General features: G+C 35.0%; 6 protein-coding genes and 1 pseudogene across 6 annotated transcripts; 1 reads left to right on the plus strand and 6 right to left on the minus strand.

Moving 5' to 3' along the window:
* Window positions 1–447: 447 nt before the first annotated feature.
* Window positions 448–2186, minus strand: LOC146904750 (putative disease resistance protein At4g27220; annotated as a pseudogene).
* A 3888-nt stretch (window positions 2187–6074) lies between these two features.
* LOC146904751 (uncharacterized) lies at window positions 6075–6728 on the plus strand. Its single transcript, XM_085731069.1, has 2 exons — window positions 6075–6133; window positions 6241–6728. Exons 1-2 carry the CDS (start codon window positions 6075–6077, stop codon window positions 6683–6685), a joined length of 504 nt encoding a protein of 167 aa, XP_085587195.1. The 3' UTR covers window positions 6686–6728.
* A 3629-nt stretch (window positions 6729–10357) lies between these two features.
* Window positions 10358–11368, minus strand: LOC146904752 (uncharacterized). The gene has a single exon (XM_085728361.1). The coding sequence runs from the start codon at window positions 11366–11368 to the stop codon at window positions 10358–10360; it is 1011 nt and encodes a 336-aa protein (XP_085584487.1).
* Window positions 11369–11924: 556 nt separating this feature from the next.
* LOC146904753 (uncharacterized) lies at window positions 11925–12935 on the minus strand. The gene has a single exon (XM_085728362.1). The coding sequence runs from the start codon at window positions 12933–12935 to the stop codon at window positions 11925–11927; it is 1011 nt and encodes a 336-aa protein (XP_085584488.1).
* Window positions 12936–13491: 556 nt separating this feature from the next.
* Window positions 13492–14502, minus strand: LOC146904754 (uncharacterized). The gene has a single exon (XM_085728363.1). The coding sequence runs from the start codon at window positions 14500–14502 to the stop codon at window positions 13492–13494; it is 1011 nt and encodes a 336-aa protein (XP_085584489.1).
* Window positions 14503–15058: 556 nt separating this feature from the next.
* Window positions 15059–16069, minus strand: LOC146904755 (uncharacterized). The gene has a single exon (XM_085728364.1). It carries the CDS (start codon window positions 16067–16069, stop codon window positions 15059–15061), a length of 1011 nt encoding a protein of 336 aa, XP_085584490.1.
* A 556-nt stretch (window positions 16070–16625) lies between these two features.
* Window positions 16626–17636, minus strand: LOC146904756 (uncharacterized). Its single transcript, XM_085728365.1, has one exon. It carries the CDS (start codon window positions 17634–17636, stop codon window positions 16626–16628), a length of 1011 nt encoding a protein of 336 aa, XP_085584491.1.
* Window positions 17637–20245: the final 2609 nt, after the last annotated feature.

Below are 20245 nucleotides of genomic sequence, written 5' to 3' on the forward strand. Positions count from 1 at the left end.
AACAACTTATGTCATGCCCATAAGCTGTTTTCAGCTTATTTTCATATATGTAAACACTGAAATATGATTCAAGCTATACTACAAACAGGTTTAACCTACCCAAAGGTTCCAATTACACGAGTAGTTACGTGTGTGTCTGAATCCAATAATGCTAATTTCGCAAACCAAAATCAGTGTCTTGCAATTATGGATAGTTGTTAAATCTAACAAACAATAAAATGTTGATAGTAAACATTTTTTGCAAGACATTTGCAGGGGAAGGGCTTTGATAGTAAACATTTCTTCGCAATTCAAGTAACTAATATAGAGATAAGTGAAGTAAACATTTCTTGCAGCTATCTAGTGCTGGAGGCTTTCTAAAGCAATAAAGTGTTGATAGTCTCTGCATATGCAGTAAAACATTACACTACATGTAAGTGTTGGCAGAAAAGCTTCAGAACAGCATGGTTGAATAGAAAAATAATATTAGACTAGTTAGAGCGTATCCCAACACATAAAACGCATTCTTGCTCGAATTTCAAAATATAAATAGTTTAATGTTATTTTTTACAAATTGAACTTCAAAATATAGATAAGCATTAAAACTTACATATTTTAAGGAAGAAAATAAAAAATCAAAAATTTCGAATTTGAACATCTTGGATTTCTATTGTAGGATGTTTATCTAATCTCGGACATAGGTTAATAACCAGTTTCGGTAGTGAAGTTCCACAGCGTATACTGCCTTTGCACACGATCTTCAATTGTGGTAAATCCCACAACTCCAATCTGGTCAACTTGGGAAGTGCAATGCTTGAAGTGCTGTCTCTGTCATCACAGTTGCTCACTGAAAATATCTCTTTCATTGATTTACAATGAGATACAGATATTTTCTCCAGATTTTGAAGTCCTTGAACTAATGGTGGTGTCAGCGAGGTCTCTATCAGATTACATTTAGAAATGTTAAAATATTTCAAACAAGAGAATATGCCACTCCGTGACAAAGATTGGTCAACAACTTTATAGACAACAGTTAAACTTTCCAATCTTTGAAGTTCCAAAACTTCCAGCTTGTGAATATAGGTGCAAAAGGAACAAGAACCGGATGAACAAAACAAGCTCTTAAGTTGTCGGCAACTGATAATGTCAATCATCCTCAAAGAATCGTTAAGTGACAGAGCATCACATAGGCGAACCCAGTGAATATTTTTAAGTACATGCAGACATGTAAGGTCTTTAGGCAGTTTGTGGCCCAAATTTTTACAATCTCCAAATTGTATTGTCTTGGTGCTAGGATCACTGTCAAATTTTTTCAAATCAACATAATCATCCATCCTTATTTATTGACCACATACATTTGTGAAAGTAAGATGATATGCTTTGAGCTCAAGCTTTGTTTTCCTATAACGGTTGTAATTTTTGCAGTCAAAGGTGCCTCCAAAACATTCCAGCATATTCATTCCTTGAACATCTTTTACCGCCATCATAGCACAGGTATTTCGAAGATCAAGGTATTGCATTTTGGTCAAATTGGATAAAGACCCTAATTCCAAATTCAAACTCTTATTGCATGATAGATCAAGCCACTTCAATTTTATTAGTTTTTCCAAGCCTTGAACTTCTCCAATAGAAGTGTTTGAAATGACCAATCCTGACAATGTCTGTAATTCTCCCAATGGCGGCACATGTTTCAATGAATCACATCCTTTTAGTATTAAAGAAACAAGAGACCTCAACTTAGTGATGGAGTCTGGCAAAGATTCTAGGTCTTCATTATATGATAAATCCAGTATTGATAGATTATTCATATAAATAAAAAAACTCTCTGGAACACGACTAATGGACAATTCATTCAAAATCAAGGCGAACAACTTTGGACAATTAGGTGACATGCCTTCTGGGATTTCTTCAATGTCATAATCCCGCATATGAACCAACTCTAAATCAGTTGCCCATCTGTGTGAGAGAGGTATCTCGGTCAATCTCTTATTCAACTTTACTATAACATTCCTTTGACACTCTTTCAAGATATAACAGGCCATGTTTCTCACTAAGGGATGTGTATATACTGAAGAATTATTAGTAGAACTAATCAAAGAATGGGATTCAAGCTTATCCAATATGGTATTCCCTTCATCAAATATTTCTTCCAAAGACATATTCTCATTTATCTGTCCATTGTCAACTAGCTTCATGATCAACTCATTTTTTTTTTATGATTATTACTCGGTGATAAGATTTTATAAATGTTGATTGTTTTCCGTTGCAAATTTTTATGGACACCAAGTTGTGTATGTTTTGGAAAAATGTAGATGTAGAATCTAAATCTCTTAAATTATTGAATTTATTGAATGATTATTGCTTTCGGGGTTTAGAGTGTTACATAATCAGTGGGGTTATGAGTTAACCTAGAAGCTCTCATCTACTTGCAACAAAAAGGGTTATGATATACATCAAGATAACGTTGGATTATGGTATCTGTTTCCTACAAATGCCATAAGAGCTATTGATGACTGCCAAATATGTTAGTTATTACCTTGCATTTATCTTCAATTATATGTGATCCTTGAGTGCATACAAAGCATATTTAGCCTTTATTTAGTCGAATTAGTCTTTCTAGTGTTGGTTTAAATGACATGTCATATGAAGATGTTCAAATATATAGCACTAGGAAGCATACTAACGATGTAAGAAGTTGTAGCAATGGAAAGGAGTCTTGAGCTATAGCGTTGAAGATCTCTCAATACGTGTCGTACATGTGTACGACCTTTTGGGTCCAATATTAACAAGCCTTAAGGACTAAGTTTACTTTAGTTGGCTCCAGAGAATACATTACAAGGAAGAAGGAATATGTTGATTCCAAAAGATAAGACTCACAAATCGTAGGAGAAAGTACTAAAGGACACATCCTGGCGATGTAGGAAGCTACAACGCTGCGATGAATCAGATTTGATTTTTATTGGATATGCACTAAAGTTGGCCCAAAACATCTTGTGCTTGAAGAGGAAGATAAGGGAGTCACGAATAGTACATCAAATGGATAAGGTATATTCCTATGCTTAATGGTTAAGGCAAGGACCATCACATAGGAAAAGACAAAAAAGGCATTAAAGGCTAATAAAAGACTTGTACTATAAAAGGACAACAAGCCTTCATTTGCAAGTGTGAGTTAGTGGGGGACTGTGCTGAATAAAATAAAGATTGGAGGTAGCAGCCTCCAATCAACCCTAGCCACCAACTTAGAGATTCAAATCATTCTTCTTCATCTTGTACCTTCACTGATTTCATATAGAAAGCATATTAGTTAAAATCTTAGAGTTTTAGAGTCATTAGAGTAAATTGTTGAGTGACTCTGCAAAGAATCGCCTTCATCCTCAAAGGATTTTAATTTCTCTTTTGTAAACTTTAATCTTTTATAATGATTTATGCAATTATGTTTTTATATCTTATCTTTCTCATTTCTATTTTTGTGTTTATGTTCATAATGATCAAACCACTTTTGTGGTTGGGGAATGATTAAGTAATAATTATGTTTGCAAGTTCAGTTTGTTACAACCTTTAAAACTTCTTTCTAAAAAACTGATTTAACTCAAAATCTTTAGAAGTAAGAATTGATCACTTTTGCTTCTAATGTTATAGCTCTCTGATCCTGACCAGCTATGGGAGTGGAACATGTTTAATAGATATGAATTTGTCCCTAAACATTGAGAGGTGAAAGGATCAATAGAGATTGCTTGAACGTGACCTTGATCTTACAAGACGAATAGGCTCTAGGATGTAGATACGAGTCTTGTCATAGACCAAAGGCTCAAGCAAAGTAACACTTCGTTGGAAAATCTTGAGATCCTAACCTAGTAATGTTTCATGTTAAGTTCTGCATGATTGAACTCCGAGAGATGTGTCTTCACGGGCTAAACACGAAGGATGAGTGCACAATACACCTAACTAGAGGCCACTAAGTTCCCAGGAAGCTATGCGAAGCTACAGCTCTTTACATTTCTCCTCCTTGGGAAGTTGTACGAAGCTATAACTTCCATATCAGAGTTGTAGCTTTCTAAATCATGCAAACCTCTATCTTTACCAAGACAATTCCTTAACCATAATTTTTCACTTGAATCTCTAATTCATTTTTTTTTCACATGCTTTCTTTACTTCTGCATTTTACGATTTAGAATATTAAAGCCTTGTCTTTGTTATTTGCCTTTTTGGATCTTAAATAGTTAAACTTAGTATTTGGAAATATTTAGAACTTATCCACGACAATCCTCATGGGATCGATACTCTACTTACTCTTTATTACTTGTTGCAACAGTTTATACTTGCACTTAATATGCATGGGAAATAGGCAACTATTTTACTAGCATCAGCTACTATGAACCTAATTTCTTATTCAGCTGCAGATTGGTGTGGATATAAGCAAGACAAAAAACTCACTTAGGGGTACTTGTTTAAGTTTCTGAATGCTCCAATATCATGGTGTACAAAGAAACAACTTGTGAATCTGAGTATATAGCAAGTTATTTAGCATCATGGCACGCAATATGGTTGGATTATGGGATGAAAGAAATGAAGATAGAAGTTTGCAAGCCTATTGCATTTCTCATTGATAAAAAATCTGCCATAGATTTAGCTAAGAATCTAGTGCTTCATGGAAGAAGCAAACACATTGAGGCAAGATTTGACTTCATCAGAGAACAAGTGAACGAAGAAATGCTTAAGATCATACATTGTCCAACTGAGGGACAACTAGCTGATTTGTTTACTAAAGTTGTGAAGATCGACATATTTGTCCAATTAAAAAGCATGATTGGAAGGGTGAAGCTAGAAAACCTGCATTAAGGGATGATATTAGTTTTTAATTCAATTTAGTTGAGATAAACTCAAAGTTAGTTAAGATAGAAAATTGTTGCATAGTTTGTTATGGTTGTTAGCTACTTTTAAGCAAAATTTCTTAGTTTTGTTTTGATTGCTTACTAAGCAAGTAATGTGAATAAGTTTGTATATAAGCATGTCCTCTTTCATAACAAATGAGAATCACAAAGTTTACGATCAATAGAACATCCTCTTCTTCTCTTCTCATCAATTTCTCATCTCTCTTAAAAATTCCGATAACTTGCACGTACCCCAATCCTTAACCTTGTAAAAAAAAGGGTTAAATCCTAAAAAAGAAAAATTTGGGCGAATTCAGCTTATACTCCTTTTTCTTTAGATTCCATTTTAGTAATTTTAAAGATTATTCACTTTAAACCTTCGTGAAATCATCTCATTTGTAAATCAAATTTGGGGGAATTCTGGTTTACCATCTACTACATCATTTTCTATAATTCAAATTTCATGAAAGTCTACAAATAAACAATCTCTAAACAAATAAAAAATAAAATTACAAGGATAAACTGGAATTCGGTCAAATGACGGGTGGTGAAAATGCATTAAACCCTACAAAAATATATCAAGCCTCAAATATACTAGATGGAAAAATGTCAACATTTAAAAGATTAAAGACAAACTGAGAATATAAAAATGAAAGAAAGAGCGGAACCCTATTTGGTTGGACAAGTTCAATCTTTTTTTTTCAATTTGTATTAAACGTTTTAATGGGGTCACTTTCAGTCATATTGTTCCAAGTCTCAGCTTCAATGTTCGAAGTTTCTAAGCATTTAAATATAAAAGACCAATATCGAGGATATAAAAAAGGGGTGGGGCAAGTTCAATCTCTTGGGGATTGAAAGTTCAATTGAGTATAAAACGAATTGGTATTAAACGTTTCAATAGGTCACTGTCTCATCATCCCAATTGTGTCATACTCATACCTCTTTCTTCAATATAACAATATTTGAAGAATATAAAAATGAGTTGGGGCAATCTTTTTTTGCTGTTTGGGAGGGAAGTACAATCGAGTATTGTTTCGTATAAAACAAAATCGTATTAAACGTTTAAATGGGTCACTTTCTCATCCAGATTGTGTCTTAAGTCATAACTCTTTTTCCATGTTTTTTCTTTCAAAGAGACAAGTCTATTCCAAACACCAACTATTATATAAGAAAAGCAATATTGAAGAATGTGTTGTATCAATCAAAAGTTGAGTTTCAAGAACAATGGCTGAATTAGGAGCTACAATTGCAAATGCAACTTCAACTTCTTCAGCTTCTACAAGGTATATAACTTCAATTTTCAATCACTACAAAAACATTAACTTACTCTGTTTCTTCTGTTTTTTTGGTAACATTTAATTTTTTCTTGAATTCATTCAACCCTTTCTAGATTTAATGAAGTTGGAGAATTATTTGGCCAATTTTTCAAGCTATTGTTTGCAATTATCGGGTTTGCAGCATTGAATACAAGCGACGGAAAATCTTTACTGATGATGGCGTTGGTTTCCGTGGTTTTTCTTTACTACTTGGCTTTGGTGCTTGTGACAATATTACAGCTTCACATCAAGAGTTACCTTCCATTCATGATGGTGATTCTTTTACTTGGAAGTGTTGTTTCTATTTTAGCTTTGATGATGATTTCGCCAACAATCGCTTGGATTTATTTGGGATTGTGGATCTTTGTCTTCGCTTTGACGTGCTATGAGAATCGAAAAGAACTCTTTCAATGGATTCCAAAAAGCATAAAAAAAATATTCGAGGGTCAAAATGGCATTGACAATGGTGTGTCAACTAACAATTCAGAGTTACCTGGAGTTGAATCGCTTCCGTTTTAGAACAAATTGTGTTGTATTTTTATTTATTTTCTTGTGAATTTGTTTCTGCAACTTAGAAAATTTTTTAGTACTGTCGTATGTGTTTATTAAATGAGTTCTTTGTGATTCTGCTGTAAAATGTATAATGTTTTCTTTCTGCTGACCTTATCTTGATATTATGTTTAAAAAGTTTAGTACTGTTGTAAGTGTTTGTTAAATAAGTTTATATTCATTGCGATTCTAAAATGTTCAACGTTATTAAATTCTATAAAAGGCATCTCAATTCCAGGATTCACTAAAGACCCAAATAGGAGCACGGTTATAAAGGACTTTCCAACGACATAGAAATTAGACTTGTGTAGCTCAAATTATGTTGAACTAGACATAAGCCTGAGCGTTGCGTGGATATCTTGAATATTTAGTTTGCTAATAAATTTTTTAAAATACTAAAAAAATTAATTACACATGAAGTATAATTATTCGTAACCTATGAAATTGAAGAATAAGAACTATAGGTTGTCATTGATCTAAAAGTATGCAAGTAAATATTTATAACTATGTGTAAACCTTAAAGAACCCTAGAAGGTATTTGGCCTAAAAATTAAGAATGGGATGGTGATGAGCACAATGTTGAAGATAATAGAAGCATTTTTATCTCAAAAGTTAGAATGGAGAGTATTAGAAGCATCAATGTTACTTCTAAAAATAAATTAATCAATTTCAAGTAGATCAGTAGAGTAATCCTTCGCATCGGGCTTGACTTATAATTTTAGAATCTTCATCAGAGAGGAGGGAGATAGGAAATTGTGTTGGCAGATAACATTCGTTAGTATAATAATGTATAATGGTTAATTGATTTTAATTGTAATAAATAAAAGAATTGTTAACGTATGTAACTTATAAGGACTAATATCTCATAATAAAAGAAGATAATAAGTAGCCATAATAAATAGCTCATGGATCACCTTCATTATACCTAACCATTTCGCCTTGTCCCAAGACTCGTGCTTGGGGGATGTTGATCACTGTTATTATGTTAAAGGCTCACTAGCTCTCAATAAAGGCTCACCGGCCCTTCGGAGCGCTCACCTACTGAACTTGGGGCCTAAGCTACTTAGGGACCAAAGCACGAAAACAAGCCCAAAGAACGCTATAAATACAACCCTTGAGAGCATTCTCAAGACATGACTTAAATAGATAATATACCTTAATTTTATAGATTGTACTCACGGCAAGTATGGCTCATTTCATATGTAATTATATATAAGAAACACATATACACATATAAATAGTAGAATAGAATCATAATTTCTATGTTGTAGAAGATGGATGAGGGAGAAGTTAGGAAACTAGTATTTAGGAGGTTGCAACATCAGATTTTTAGTGATGTGGCAAATGACATATGAGGTGTTGGCATATGGTTTTGGGGGTTTAATTTAATAAGTATACACATATAGATAGATTTTTTTGGTTACAAAATAAATATAGATCATAGGACGGTTTCAAAGGAAAAAGAATATATTTTTATTTTATTTTATTCATTCTTTTCCACCAATTTAATTTTTTATTGGATACTTAATATATTAAAGAGTCTTACTAACAAGTGTCCGAGATTTAAAAATGAAAATAATTGATAATTTTCATGTATAAAAAATTGTCTCTCAAAAAAAAAATGTATAAAAAATTGTTTTTTGATGTTTCAATTGTTGAATACGTAAATCCGAAGATAAAATTTTCATTTTAAACATCTTATCATTTGTTAGCATATTTCTAACATCACTTGTTAACATTTCTCACCATATCTAATAATTACTGTATATGTATACACCATAAAAGATGTTTAACAATGTTGAACTACCCAAATATTAGCCATGTATATATGTGTAAACTCAGATGGTGGAATATAAGTCAAACGGTGCAATATATTATTTCCTTGTCTACATTAGAGACTCATTTTTATTACATATAAAAGATGACGCGCTTTTGCGGTTTAATACGTTTGAAACCCTTCTATAGAACATAGACCACAAACAAAGTTATCTTGTAACGGGATACTTGAGACTTGTGAAGTAGTTTTTTTTCTTTTTAAAATTTAATCTCTTAAATTGGATAAAATCACATACAAAACTATCACCTTATCACCTTAGAAATTTACTTGTAAAGTTGTTTTTTTTAAGGAGCACCTAAGAATTTTACTTTTAAAGCTATGTTTAAAAACATGTGATAAGATAATTATAATATTAAAGTCATTCATTTTTATTTGCAAAATGGAAATATTAAATCAATATTTGTGTACCGCTTCGTGGTACTTTTGTGAATTGATTCGCACAAGTTCCCTTGTAATTTATGGAAATTGAGGAACATGACGAACCGATACAAGTGGGTGAAGATCGAAGAAAGATGAAGAAAAAGTTGAGTAGAAGATAAAAGAGAAAGAAAAACATCCGGTGTAGCAAATCAATTTTGTAGGAAAATCTCTTTGAAGCTTGGAGAAAGAGATCGTCTCTTGCAAAATAACATCGATAAAAAAAAGTGAATATAAAAGAATATTTTGGAATGTGGGCACTACATTTCTGCAATATTAAGATAAGGCTACTATACTTAATTGGGTAGAATTTTTCTCATATTGCGTACCCCGAATCCGCCCATACCGTGCACCAACATGAATTGCAAATTATGTGAATATGCTCAAATGCACAAGTTGGAAAAATGTCAAACATTTAAAAGATTAAAGACAAAAACTAACAATATAAAAATGAAGGAATAAATGGAATCTATTTGGTGGGACAAGAAAGTTCAATCGAGTATAGTATAAAACGAATTCGTATTAAACGTTTTTATAGGTCACTGTCTCATCCAAATTGTTTCATAGCTCTTTTTCCAAACCTCAACTCTATAAAAGCAATATTGAAGAATATGTTGTACTTATTAAAAGTTAAGTTTGAAGAACAACGGCAGAATTATTAGAAGCTACAATTTCAAATGCAACTTCAACTTCATCAGATTCAGCAAGGTAAATAACTTCAATTTTCAATCACTATGTTGAAAATCATGGAATCATAAGGAGAAAGATCATAGATGTAAGCAAGAGAGCAAGCAAAAGAGTATTCATGAGGAAGATACTCAAAGAAACTCATAGTAGAGTGAATAGATTTTGATAAAAGATGTGAATGTGTACAATGGTGTTCCTATATATAGAGATTAGTTTGAGCAACTAACTCTAACTAACTTCTAACCAAGCTACTAACTCTAGTTTAGTTATCAACTAACTATAGTTGATTACTAACTCTAGTCTAACTACCTTAACTAACTCCATATAACTTCCAACTATTTTAACAGCCTCCCTCAAACTCAAAATGGGGAAATTCACCAATTTGAGTTTGGAATACAATGAAAGTACAATTGGAATTTGTATACTATAAAGACCAAGGGAAACATGGAGTGTAAACTAGTAAAACCAAGAAATCCAGCAAATCTAAGAAAGCCCATATTGAAGCCTAGTAATGTGGAAGATGCCCAATTGAGGACAAGTGAGAAAGCTTCAAACTCTGTGCTTAAACCTCTCTTATGCGTTGCTGGCTTCCTCCTCCTTTTAACAATCTTAACCAACTTATTCCAGAAGAGCTTTTGCAAGAAAAACAGCTTTATTTGTACTGAAAGTGCTTCACCTAAAAGCGATTCAATGGGAAGTGATTATGCAAATATGACAAACCCATTTGAACCAACACACTTTACCCAAACACAATTCCAAACAGAATACTTCCAAACATAATTCAGAAAACTGAGATTGTGCAAAAGCACTCTCCAATTCTTCGAAACGCACAACTGAAGCCATTGTGGACCAAAACAGCTTTTCCCAAAGGTATGAGAAAGTGATTTTGGATCAAAACAGCTTTTCCCAAACACAATTATGAAGAAAGCGCTTTTCTTTATCTCATTCTGATTGGAAACACGCTTATGCCTCCCTCGATCCCAAGGTATCCAACACAAACGAAACTGAATTTGACGGAGAACTGTGAAAACAGAGAGCAGCAAACACGTAACAATACCTCCGCCGGGATCGAAATCAACGATTGATACATCATGTAACTTGAAAAACCGAAACTGATTGTTGATGGTGGAGACAGGTTGTTCAGACTGCTTTCCGACGAACGACGACGAAGTTAAAAGCTTCACGGCGACGATGCCGTAAACAGCGCTATACAATCTCACCAGTGAACTTGTGACGAAAACTTCCGATGCTCCAGAGACGACGAAATCAGAGTTGCAAATCTTCAATTCAGTTTCAAGAACCTGCAATTTCTCATCTTGCGAATCAACGAACATAGAATTATCGTTATTCACGATGGTGCAGCAATAATCGATGATAGCGCAAGAAATCTCCCCAATCTTGATGGAAAATCCATCGAATTTTGGTTCGACTAAAGGATTAGAAAACGGTTGAATTGGAGACTCGAAACTACCAAAAACGAAAGGAATATCAGAAGTTAAAGATTCGAGAGGTTGTGCAGAAACCGTAAGAACTGCATCAGCACCTTCGGATTCTTCATCTTCAGTAGCGGAAGTGTCATCGTCTTCTTCCTCCCTAGGGTATTGCTCTGATACCATGTTGAAAATCATGGAATCATAGGGAGAAAGATCATAGATGTAAGCAAGAGAGCAAGCAAAAGAGTATTCATGAGGAAGATACTCAAAGAAACTCATAGTAGAGTGAATAGATTTTGATAAAAGATGTGAATGTGTACAATGGTGTTCCTATATATAGAGATTAGTTTGAGCAACTAACTCTAACTAACTTCTAACCAAGCTACTAACTCTAGTTTAGTTATCAACTAACTATAGTTGATTACTAACTCTAGTCTAACTACCTTAACTAACTCCATATAACTTCCAACTATTTTAACAGCCTCCCTCAAACTCAAAATGGGGAAATTCACCAATTTGAGTTTGGAATACAATGAAAGTACAATTGGAATTTGTATACTATAAAGACCAAGGGAAACATGGAGTGTAAACTAGTAAAACCATGAAATCCAGAAAATCTAAGAAAGCCCATATTGAAGCCTAGTAATGTGGAAGATGCCCAATTGAGGACAAGTGAGAAAGCTTCAAACTCTGTGCTTAAACCTCTCTTATGCGTTGCTGGCTTCCTCCTCCTTTTAACAATCTTATCCAACTTATTCCAGAAGAGCTTTTGCAAGCAAAACAGCTTTATTTGTACTGAAAGTGCTTCACCTAAAAGCGATTCAATGGGAAGTGATTATGCAAATATGACAAACCCATTTGAACCAACACACTTTACCCAAACACAATTCCAAACAGAATACTTCCAAACATAATTCAGAAAACTGAGATTGTGCAAAAGCACTCTCCAATTCTTCGAAACGCACAACTGAAGCCATTGTGGACCAAAACAGCTTTTCCCAAAGGTATGAGAAAGTGATTTTGGATCAAAACAGCTTTTCCCAAACACAATTATGAAGAAAGCGCTTTTCTTTATCTCATTCTGATTGGAAACACGCTTATGCCTCCCTCGATCCCAAGGTATCCAACACAAACGAAACTGAATTTGACGGAGAACTGTGAAAACAGAGAGCAGCAAACACGTAACAATACCTCCGCCGGGATCGAAATCAACGATTGATACATCATGTAACTTGAAAAACCGAAACTGATTGTTGATGGTGGAGACAGGTTGTTCAGACTGCTTTCCGACGAACGACGAAGAAGTTAAAAGCTTCACGGCGACGATGCCGTAAACAGCGCTATACAATCTCACCGGTGAACTTGTGACGAAAACTTCCGGTGCTCCAGAGACGACGAAATCAGAGTTGCAAATCTTCAATTCAGTTTCAAGAACCTGCAATTTCTCATCTTGCGAATCAACGAACATAGAATTATCGTTATTCACGATGGTGCAGCAATAATCGATGATAGCGCAAGAAATCTCCCCAATCTTGATGGAAAATCCATCGAATTTTGGTTCGACTAAAGGATTAGAAAACGGTTGAATTGGAGACTCGAAACTACCAAAAACGAAAGGAATATCAGAAGTTAAAGATTCGAGAGGTTGTGCAGAAACCGTAAGAACTGCATCAGCACCTTCGGATTCTTCATCTTCAGTAGCGGAAGTGTCATCGTCTTCTTCCTCCCTAGGGTATTGCTCTGATACCATGTTGAAAATCATGGAATCATAGGGAGAAAGATCATAGATGTAAGCAAGAGAGCAAGCAAAAGAGTATTCATGAGGAAGATACTCAAAGAAACTCATAGTAGAGTGAATAGATTTTGATAAAAGATGTGAATGTGTACAATGGTGTTCCTATATATAGAGATTAGTTTGAGCAACTAACTCTAACTAACTTCTAACCAAGCTACTAACTCTAGTTTAGTTATCAACTAACTATAGTTGATTACTAACTCTAGTCTAACTACCTTAACTAACTCCATATAACTTCCAACTATTTTAACAGCCTCCCTCAAACTCAAAATGGGGAAATTCACCAATTTGAGTTTGGAATACAATGAAAGTACAATTGGAATTTGTATACTATAAAGACCAAGGGAAACATGGAGTGTAAACTAGTAAAACCAAGAAATCCAGCAAATCTAAGAAAGCCCATATTGAAGCCTAGTAATGTGGAAGATGCCCAATTGAGGACAAGTGAGAAAGCTTCAAACTCTGTGCTTAAACCTCTCTTATGCGTTGCTGGCTTCATCCTCCTTTTAACAATCTTAACCAACTTATTCCAGAAGAGCTTTTGCAAGAAAAACAGCTTTATTTGTACTGAAAGTGCTTCACCTAAAAGCGATTCAATGGGAAGTGATTATGCAAATATGACAAACCCATTTGAACCAACACACTTTACCCAAACACAATTCCAAACAGAATACTTCCAAACATAATTCAGAAAACTGAGATTGTGCAAAAGCACTCTCCAATTCTTCGAAACGCACAACTGAAGCCATTGTGGACCAAAACAGCTTTTCCCAAAGGTATGAGAAAGTGATTTTGGATCAAAACAGCTTTTCCCAAACACAATTATGAAGAAAGCGCTTTTCTTTATCTCATTCTGATTGGAAACACGCTTATGCCTCCCTCGATCCCAAGGTATCCAACACAAACGAAACTGAATTTGACGGAGAACTGTGAAAACAGAGAGCAGCAAACACGTAACAATACCTCCGCCGGGATCGAAATCAACGATTGATACATCATGTAACTTGAAAAACCGAAACTGATTGTTGATGGTGGAGACAGGTTGTTCAGACTGCTTTCCGACGAACGACGACGAAGTTAAAAGCTTCACGGCGACGATGCCGTAAACAGCGCTATACAATCTCACCGGTGAACTTGTGACGAAAACTTCCGGTGCTCCAGAGACGACGAAATCAGAGTTGCAAATCTTCAATTCAGTTTCAAGAACCTGCAATTTCTCATCTTGCGAATCAACGAACATAGAATTATCGTTATTCACGATGGTGCAGCAACAATCGATGATAGCGCAAGAAATCTCCCCAATCTTGATGGAAAATCCATCGAATTTTGGTTCGACTAAAGGATTAGAAAACGGTTGAATTGGAGACTCGAAACTACCAAAAACGAAAGGAATATCAGAAGTTAAAGATTCGAGAGGTTGTGCAGAAACCGTAAGAACTGCATCAGCACCTTCGGATTCTTCATCTTCAGTAGCGGAAGTGTCATCGTCTTCTTCCTCCCTAGGGTATTGCTCTGATACCATGTTGAAAATCATGGAATCATAGGGAGAAAGATCATAGATGTAAGCAAGAGAGCAAGCAAAAGAGTATTCATGAGGAAGATACTCAAAGAAACTCATAGTAGAGTGAATAGATTTTGATAAAAGATGTGAATGTGTACAATGGTGTTCCTATATATAGAGATTAGTTTGAGCAACTAACTCTAACTAACTTCTAACCAAGCTACTAACTCTAGTTTAGTTATCAACTAACTATAGTTGATTACTAACTCTAGTCTAACTACCTTAACTAACTCCATATAACTTCCAACTATTTTAACAGCCTCCCTCAAACTCAAAATGGGGAAATTCACCAATTTGAGTTTGGAATACAATGAAAGTACAATTGGAATTTGTATACTATAAAGACCAAGGGAAACATGGAGTGTAAACTAGTAAAACCAAGAAATCCAGCAAATCTAAGAAAGCCCATATTGAAGCCTAGTAATGTGGAAGATGCCCAATTGAGGACAAGTGAGAAAGCTTCAAACTCTGTGCTTAAACCTCTCTTATGCGTTGCTGGCTTCCTCCTCCTTTTAACAATCTTAACCAACTTATTCCAGAAGAGCTTTTGCAAGAAAAACAGCTTTATTTGTACTGAAAGTGCTTCACCTAAAATCGATTCAATGGGAAGTGATTATGCAAATATGACAAACCCATTTGAACCAACACACTTTACCCAAACACAATTCCAAACAGAATACTTCCAAACATAATTCAGAAAACTGAGATTGTGCAAAAGCACTCTCCAATTCTTCGAAACGCACAACTGAAGCCATTGTGGACCAAAACAGCTTTTCCCAAAGGTATGAGAAAGTGATTTTGGATCAAAACAGCTTTTCCCAAACACAATTATGAAGAAAGCGCTTTTCTTTATCTCATTCTGATTGGAAACACGCTTATGCCTCCCTCGATCCCAAGGTATCCAACACAAACGAAACTGAATTTGACGGAGAACTGTGAAAACAGAGAGCAGCAAACACGTAACAATACCTCCGCCGGGATCGAAATCAACGATTGATACATCATGTAACTTGAAAAACCGAAACTGATTGTTGATGGTGGAGACAGGTTGTTCAGACTGCTTTCCGACGAACGACGACGAAGTTAAAAGCTTCACGGCGACGATGCCGTAAACAGCGCTATACAATCTCACCGGTGAACTTGTGACGAAAACTTCCGGTGCTCCAGAGACGACGAAATCAGAGTTGCAAATCTTCAATTCAGTTTCAAGAACCTGCAATTTCTCATCTTGCGAATCAACGAACATAGAATTATCGTTATTCACGATGGTGCAGCAACAATCGATGATAGCGCAAGAAATCTCCCCAATCTTGATGGAAAATCCATCGAATTTTGGTTCGACTAAAGGATTAGAAAACGGTTGAATTGGAGACTCGAAACTACCAAAAACGAAAGGAATATCAGAAGTTAAAGATTCGAGAGGTTGTGCAGAAACCGTAAGAACTGCATCAGCACCTTCGGATTCTTCATCTTCAGTAGCGGAAGTGTCATCGTCTTCTTCCTCCCTAGGGTATTGCTCTGATACCATGTTGAAAATCATGGAATCATAGGGAGAAAGATCATAGATGTAAGCAAGAGAGCAAGCAAAAGAGTATTCATGAGGAAGATACTCAAAGAAACTCATAGTAGAGTGAATAGATTTTGATAAAAGATGTGAATGTGTACAATGGTGTTCCTATATATAGAGATTAGTTTGAGCAACTAACTCTAACTAACTTCTAACCAAGCTACTAACTCTAGTTTAGTTATCAACTAACTATAGTTGATTACTAACTCTAGTCTAACTACCTTAACTAACTCCATATAACTTCCAACTATTTTAACAGCCTCCCTCAAACTCAAAATGGGGAAATTCACCAATTTGAGTTTGGAATACAATGAAAGTACAATTGGAATTTGTATACTATAAAGACCAAGGGAAACATGGAGTGTAAACTAGTAAAACCAAGAAATCCAGCAAATCTAAGAAAGCCCATATTGAAGCCTAGTAATGTGGAAGATGCCCAATTGAGGACAAGTGAGAAAGCTTCAAACTCTGTGCTTAAACCTCTCTTATGCGTTGCTGGCTTCCTCCTCCTTTTAACAATCTTAACCAACTTATTCCAGAAGAGCTTTTGCAAGAAAAACCGCTTTATTTGTACTGAAAGTGCTTCACCTAAAATCGATTCAATGGGAAGTGATTATGCAAATATGACAAACCCATTTGAACCAACACACTTTACCCAAACACAATTCCAAACAGAATACTTCCAAACATAATTCAGAAAACTGAGATTGTGCAAAAGCACTCTCCAATTCTTCGAAACGCACAACTGAAGCCATTGTGGACCAAAACAGCTTTTCCCAAAGGTATGAGAAAGTGATTTTGGATCAAAACAGCTTTTCCCAAACACAATTATGAAGAAAGCGCTTTTCTTTATCTCATTCTGGTTGGAAACACGCTTATGCCTCCCTCGATCCCAAGGTATCCAACACAAACGAAACTGAATTTGACGGAGAACTGTGAAAACAGAGAGCAGCAAACACGTAACAATACCTCCGCCGGGATCGAAATCAACGATTGATACATCATGTAACTTGAAAAACCGAAACTGATTGTTGATGGTGGAGACAGGTTGTTCAGACTGCTTTCCGACGAACGACGACGAAGTTAAAAGCTTCACGGCGACGATGCCGTAAACAGCGCTATACAATCTCACCGGTGAACTTGTGACGAAAACTTCTGGTGCTCCAGAGACGACAAAATCAGAGTTGCAAATCTTCAATTCAGTTTCAAGAACCTGCAATTTCTCATCTTGCGAATCAACGAACATAGAATTATCGTTATTCACGATGGTACAGCAAGAATCAATGATAGCGCAAGAAATCTCCCCAATCTTGATGGAAAATCCATCGAATTTTGGTTCGACTAAAGGATTAGAAAACGGTTGAATTGGAGACTCGAAACTACCAAAAACGAAAGGAATATCAGAAGTTGAAGATTCGAGAGGTTGTGCAGAAACCATAAGAACTGCATCAGCACCTTCGGATTCTTCATCTTCAGTAGCGGAAGTGTCATCGTCTTCTTCCTCCCTAGGGTATTGCTCTGATACCATGTTGAAAATCATGGAATCATAGGGAGAAAGATCATAGATGTAAGCAAGAGAGCAAGCAAAAGAGTATTCATGAGGAAGATACTCAAAGAAACTCATAGTAGAGTGAATAGATTTTGATAAAAGATGTGAATGTGTACAATGGTGTTCCTATATATAGAGATTAGTTTGAGCAACTAACTCTAACTAACTTCTAACCAAGCTACTAACTCTAGTTTAGTTATCAACTAACTATAGTTGATTACTAACTCTAGTCTAACTACCTTAACTAACTCCATATAACTTCCAAGTATTTAACACACTACTCAAACATTAACTTACTTTGTTTCTTCTGTTTTTTGGTAACACTCTATTTTTCTAACATTTAATTTTTCTTGAATTCATTCAACCCTTTCTAGATTTAATGAAGTTGGAGAATTATTTGGCCAATTTTTCAAGCTATTGTTTGCAATCGCTGGGTTTGCAGCAATGAATACAAGCAACAGAAAATCTCTACTGATGATGGCTTTGGTTTTCGCGATTTTTCTTTACTACCTAGCTTTGGTGCTTGTGACAATGCTACAGCTAGGGGTGGGAACAGGCCAGGCCGTCCGACAGGGGCCTATGACCTAGCCTATTTAAAGCCTAGCTCGGCCCAGCTCGTTTAATAAAAAGGTCAGGCTCAAGCTTTTTATAAAGCATATTTACTTAAATAGCCTAAGGCTTACAAAAAAGCCTATTAAGCTCGTCGGGCGGGCCTATTAAGCTTTTAATATATAATATGCATTTCATTATTGATAATGTTGATGCTTTATTTTTATAAACTTAAGCTTTCATATGATTTGGCTATTTAGTTGCAGATATATTGGTGTGATTAGCCCTTCGTAAGTATTTATTATTTAGTAGACGTCATATTTGTGTGTTTTAGGCCTTCATAAGTTTTGACCTATTTAGTGGTAGGCTTATAGATGTTCCTAGGCCTTAGTGTAAAATAGGCTTTTAAATAGGCTTTCAGGCTTCATCAGGCCTTTAAAAAGGCCAGGCCAGGCCTCAAAAATAAGCCTATGACGGGTAATAGGCCAGGCTCAGGCCTATAATTTTTGAAGTAGGCCAGGCTTAGGCCTTACAAAGCCCGGCTCGGCCTAGCCCATTTCCACCCCTAGCTACAGCTTCACATCAATAATTTCCTTTCATTCATGATGGTTATTCTTTTACTTGGAAGTGTCGTTTCAATTTTAGCATTGATGGTTATTTCGCCGACAATTGCTTGGATTTATTTGGGTTTCTGGATCTTAATCTTTCCTTTGATGTTCTATAAGAATCGAAAAGAACTCTGTCAAATGATTCCAAAAAGGATTAAGAATGTTATTAATGGTATGTCATCTCACAATTTAGAGATGTCTGGAGTTGAATCGTTCTCTGTCTAGGCGCACAATTGTTTGCATTTACTTGATCATAATTTGTGTTTTGTTCATCTTCTTATTTTTTTTTTCTTTTTCTTGTGAATTTGTTTGTACAACTTAGAAAAAAAGTTCAATACTGTTGTAAGTGTTTGTTTGACAATGTAAAACTAGCCAAATATTAGCCATGTCTGTGTGTGTAAACTCACTTTTACATTACTATCTAGTATTTGTTTATTTATTTCCTTCTCCACAGTTAGCATATAAAGGACGACGTGCTTTTGGGGTTTAATACGTTGAAACCATTCTATAGAACATAGAACACAAGCAAAATGGTTTTGGTACTTTGACACTTTTTCTTGACACTTATAAAGTTATTTTTTGTGTGGGAATAGGAATGAGGATATCCTCAATTAGTGACGGATCCAGAAATTTTAATAAGTGGGGTCAAGTTATATCATAATAAATTTATAAACGCGTAAGCGTGCGAAAATTATACAAGTTATATTTATAAGTGCCCTAAAATGTTGATTTTTTTTAAAATATTTGTCCATTTCTAGCCGGATATAAATAATATAACCATAATTAATTATTTTTTCACCACCTACGTAGCGTCAGTCACAACCTTTTTCAACAAATATAAGAATAGTTTATATTATAATAATAGTTATATGGTCTTGCTAACGATATGCTATGAGATAATTGGTTAAAGATTGATGAGTCATAGATTAGTCTATTTTAATGCTTTATTTAGTACCGTTTTATTTAGATTTAGTTTTATTTTATTTTAGTTTTATTTCCTTTTTGAATATTTTACTTCAAATTGCTTTTTATTTTATTTTAGGAACGAATATATGGTGGAAGGTGTCTTGGAGCAAAAGAAAGAGGACTGGAGCAAATACAGTGCAAAAATACGAAGATACGAGACAAAAATATGTCTCTACCAAGTCAGAGGTTTGGCACGGCCCGTGCCACCCTCCAGGATGCTCTTTTGCTGCTTTTCTTCAAGCCCAAGTTACCCAGTTGCAGCTTTACCGATTTGCCCTTATAGTTGCTTAGTTTTTAAGTCAATTGTAAAGCTATAAATAGAGTAGCTCTCCATCATAAACATTCACCTCTTCTTAGAATATTTTAGTGAATTATTTCAATAAAGTTCTTTATTTCTTTTATCTCTTTCTCGCAATTTATTTTATTGTTTTCTCTCTTCTTCCCCCATGTCTACGATGAACATGAGTGAGTAGACTTCTTCTTGTCTTGGGATTGTTGGGAAAGTCTAATGACATAATCCTAACGAACCAAGCTTTAACCCTAATTTTATGTAACCGTAAT

This window comes from Medicago sativa, chromosome 7, assembly GCF_051527215.1.
Source record: "Medicago sativa cultivar Bolivia chromosome 7, Bolivia_mono, whole genome shotgun sequence".
In the NCBI taxonomy this organism is placed as follows: domain Eukaryota; kingdom Viridiplantae; phylum Streptophyta; class Magnoliopsida; order Fabales; family Fabaceae; genus Medicago; species Medicago sativa.

Bases quoted from the DNA above. Each gene is read 5' to 3' on its own strand.
- LOC146904753 (XM_085728362.1), bottom strand. From the start codon at position 12,935: ATGAGTTTCTTTGAGTATCTTCCTCATGAATACTCTTTTGCTTGCTCT.
- LOC146904751 (XM_085731069.1), top strand. From the start codon at position 6,075: ATGGCTGAATTAGGAGCTACAATTGCAAATGCAACTTCAACTTCTTCA. The intron at 6,134-6,240 runs GTATATAACTTC...AACCCTTTCTAG, and splicing joins ACTTCTTCAGCTTCTACAAG to ATTTAATGAAGTTGGAGAAT.
- LOC146904756 (XM_085728365.1), bottom strand. From the start codon at position 17,636: ATGAGTTTCTTTGAGTATCTTCCTCATGAATACTCTTTTGCTTGCTCT.
- LOC146904754 (XM_085728363.1), bottom strand. From the start codon at position 14,502: ATGAGTTTCTTTGAGTATCTTCCTCATGAATACTCTTTTGCTTGCTCT.
- LOC146904755 (XM_085728364.1), bottom strand. From the start codon at position 16,069: ATGAGTTTCTTTGAGTATCTTCCTCATGAATACTCTTTTGCTTGCTCT.
- LOC146904752 (XM_085728361.1), bottom strand. From the start codon at position 11,368: ATGAGTTTCTTTGAGTATCTTCCTCATGAATACTCTTTTGCTTGCTCT.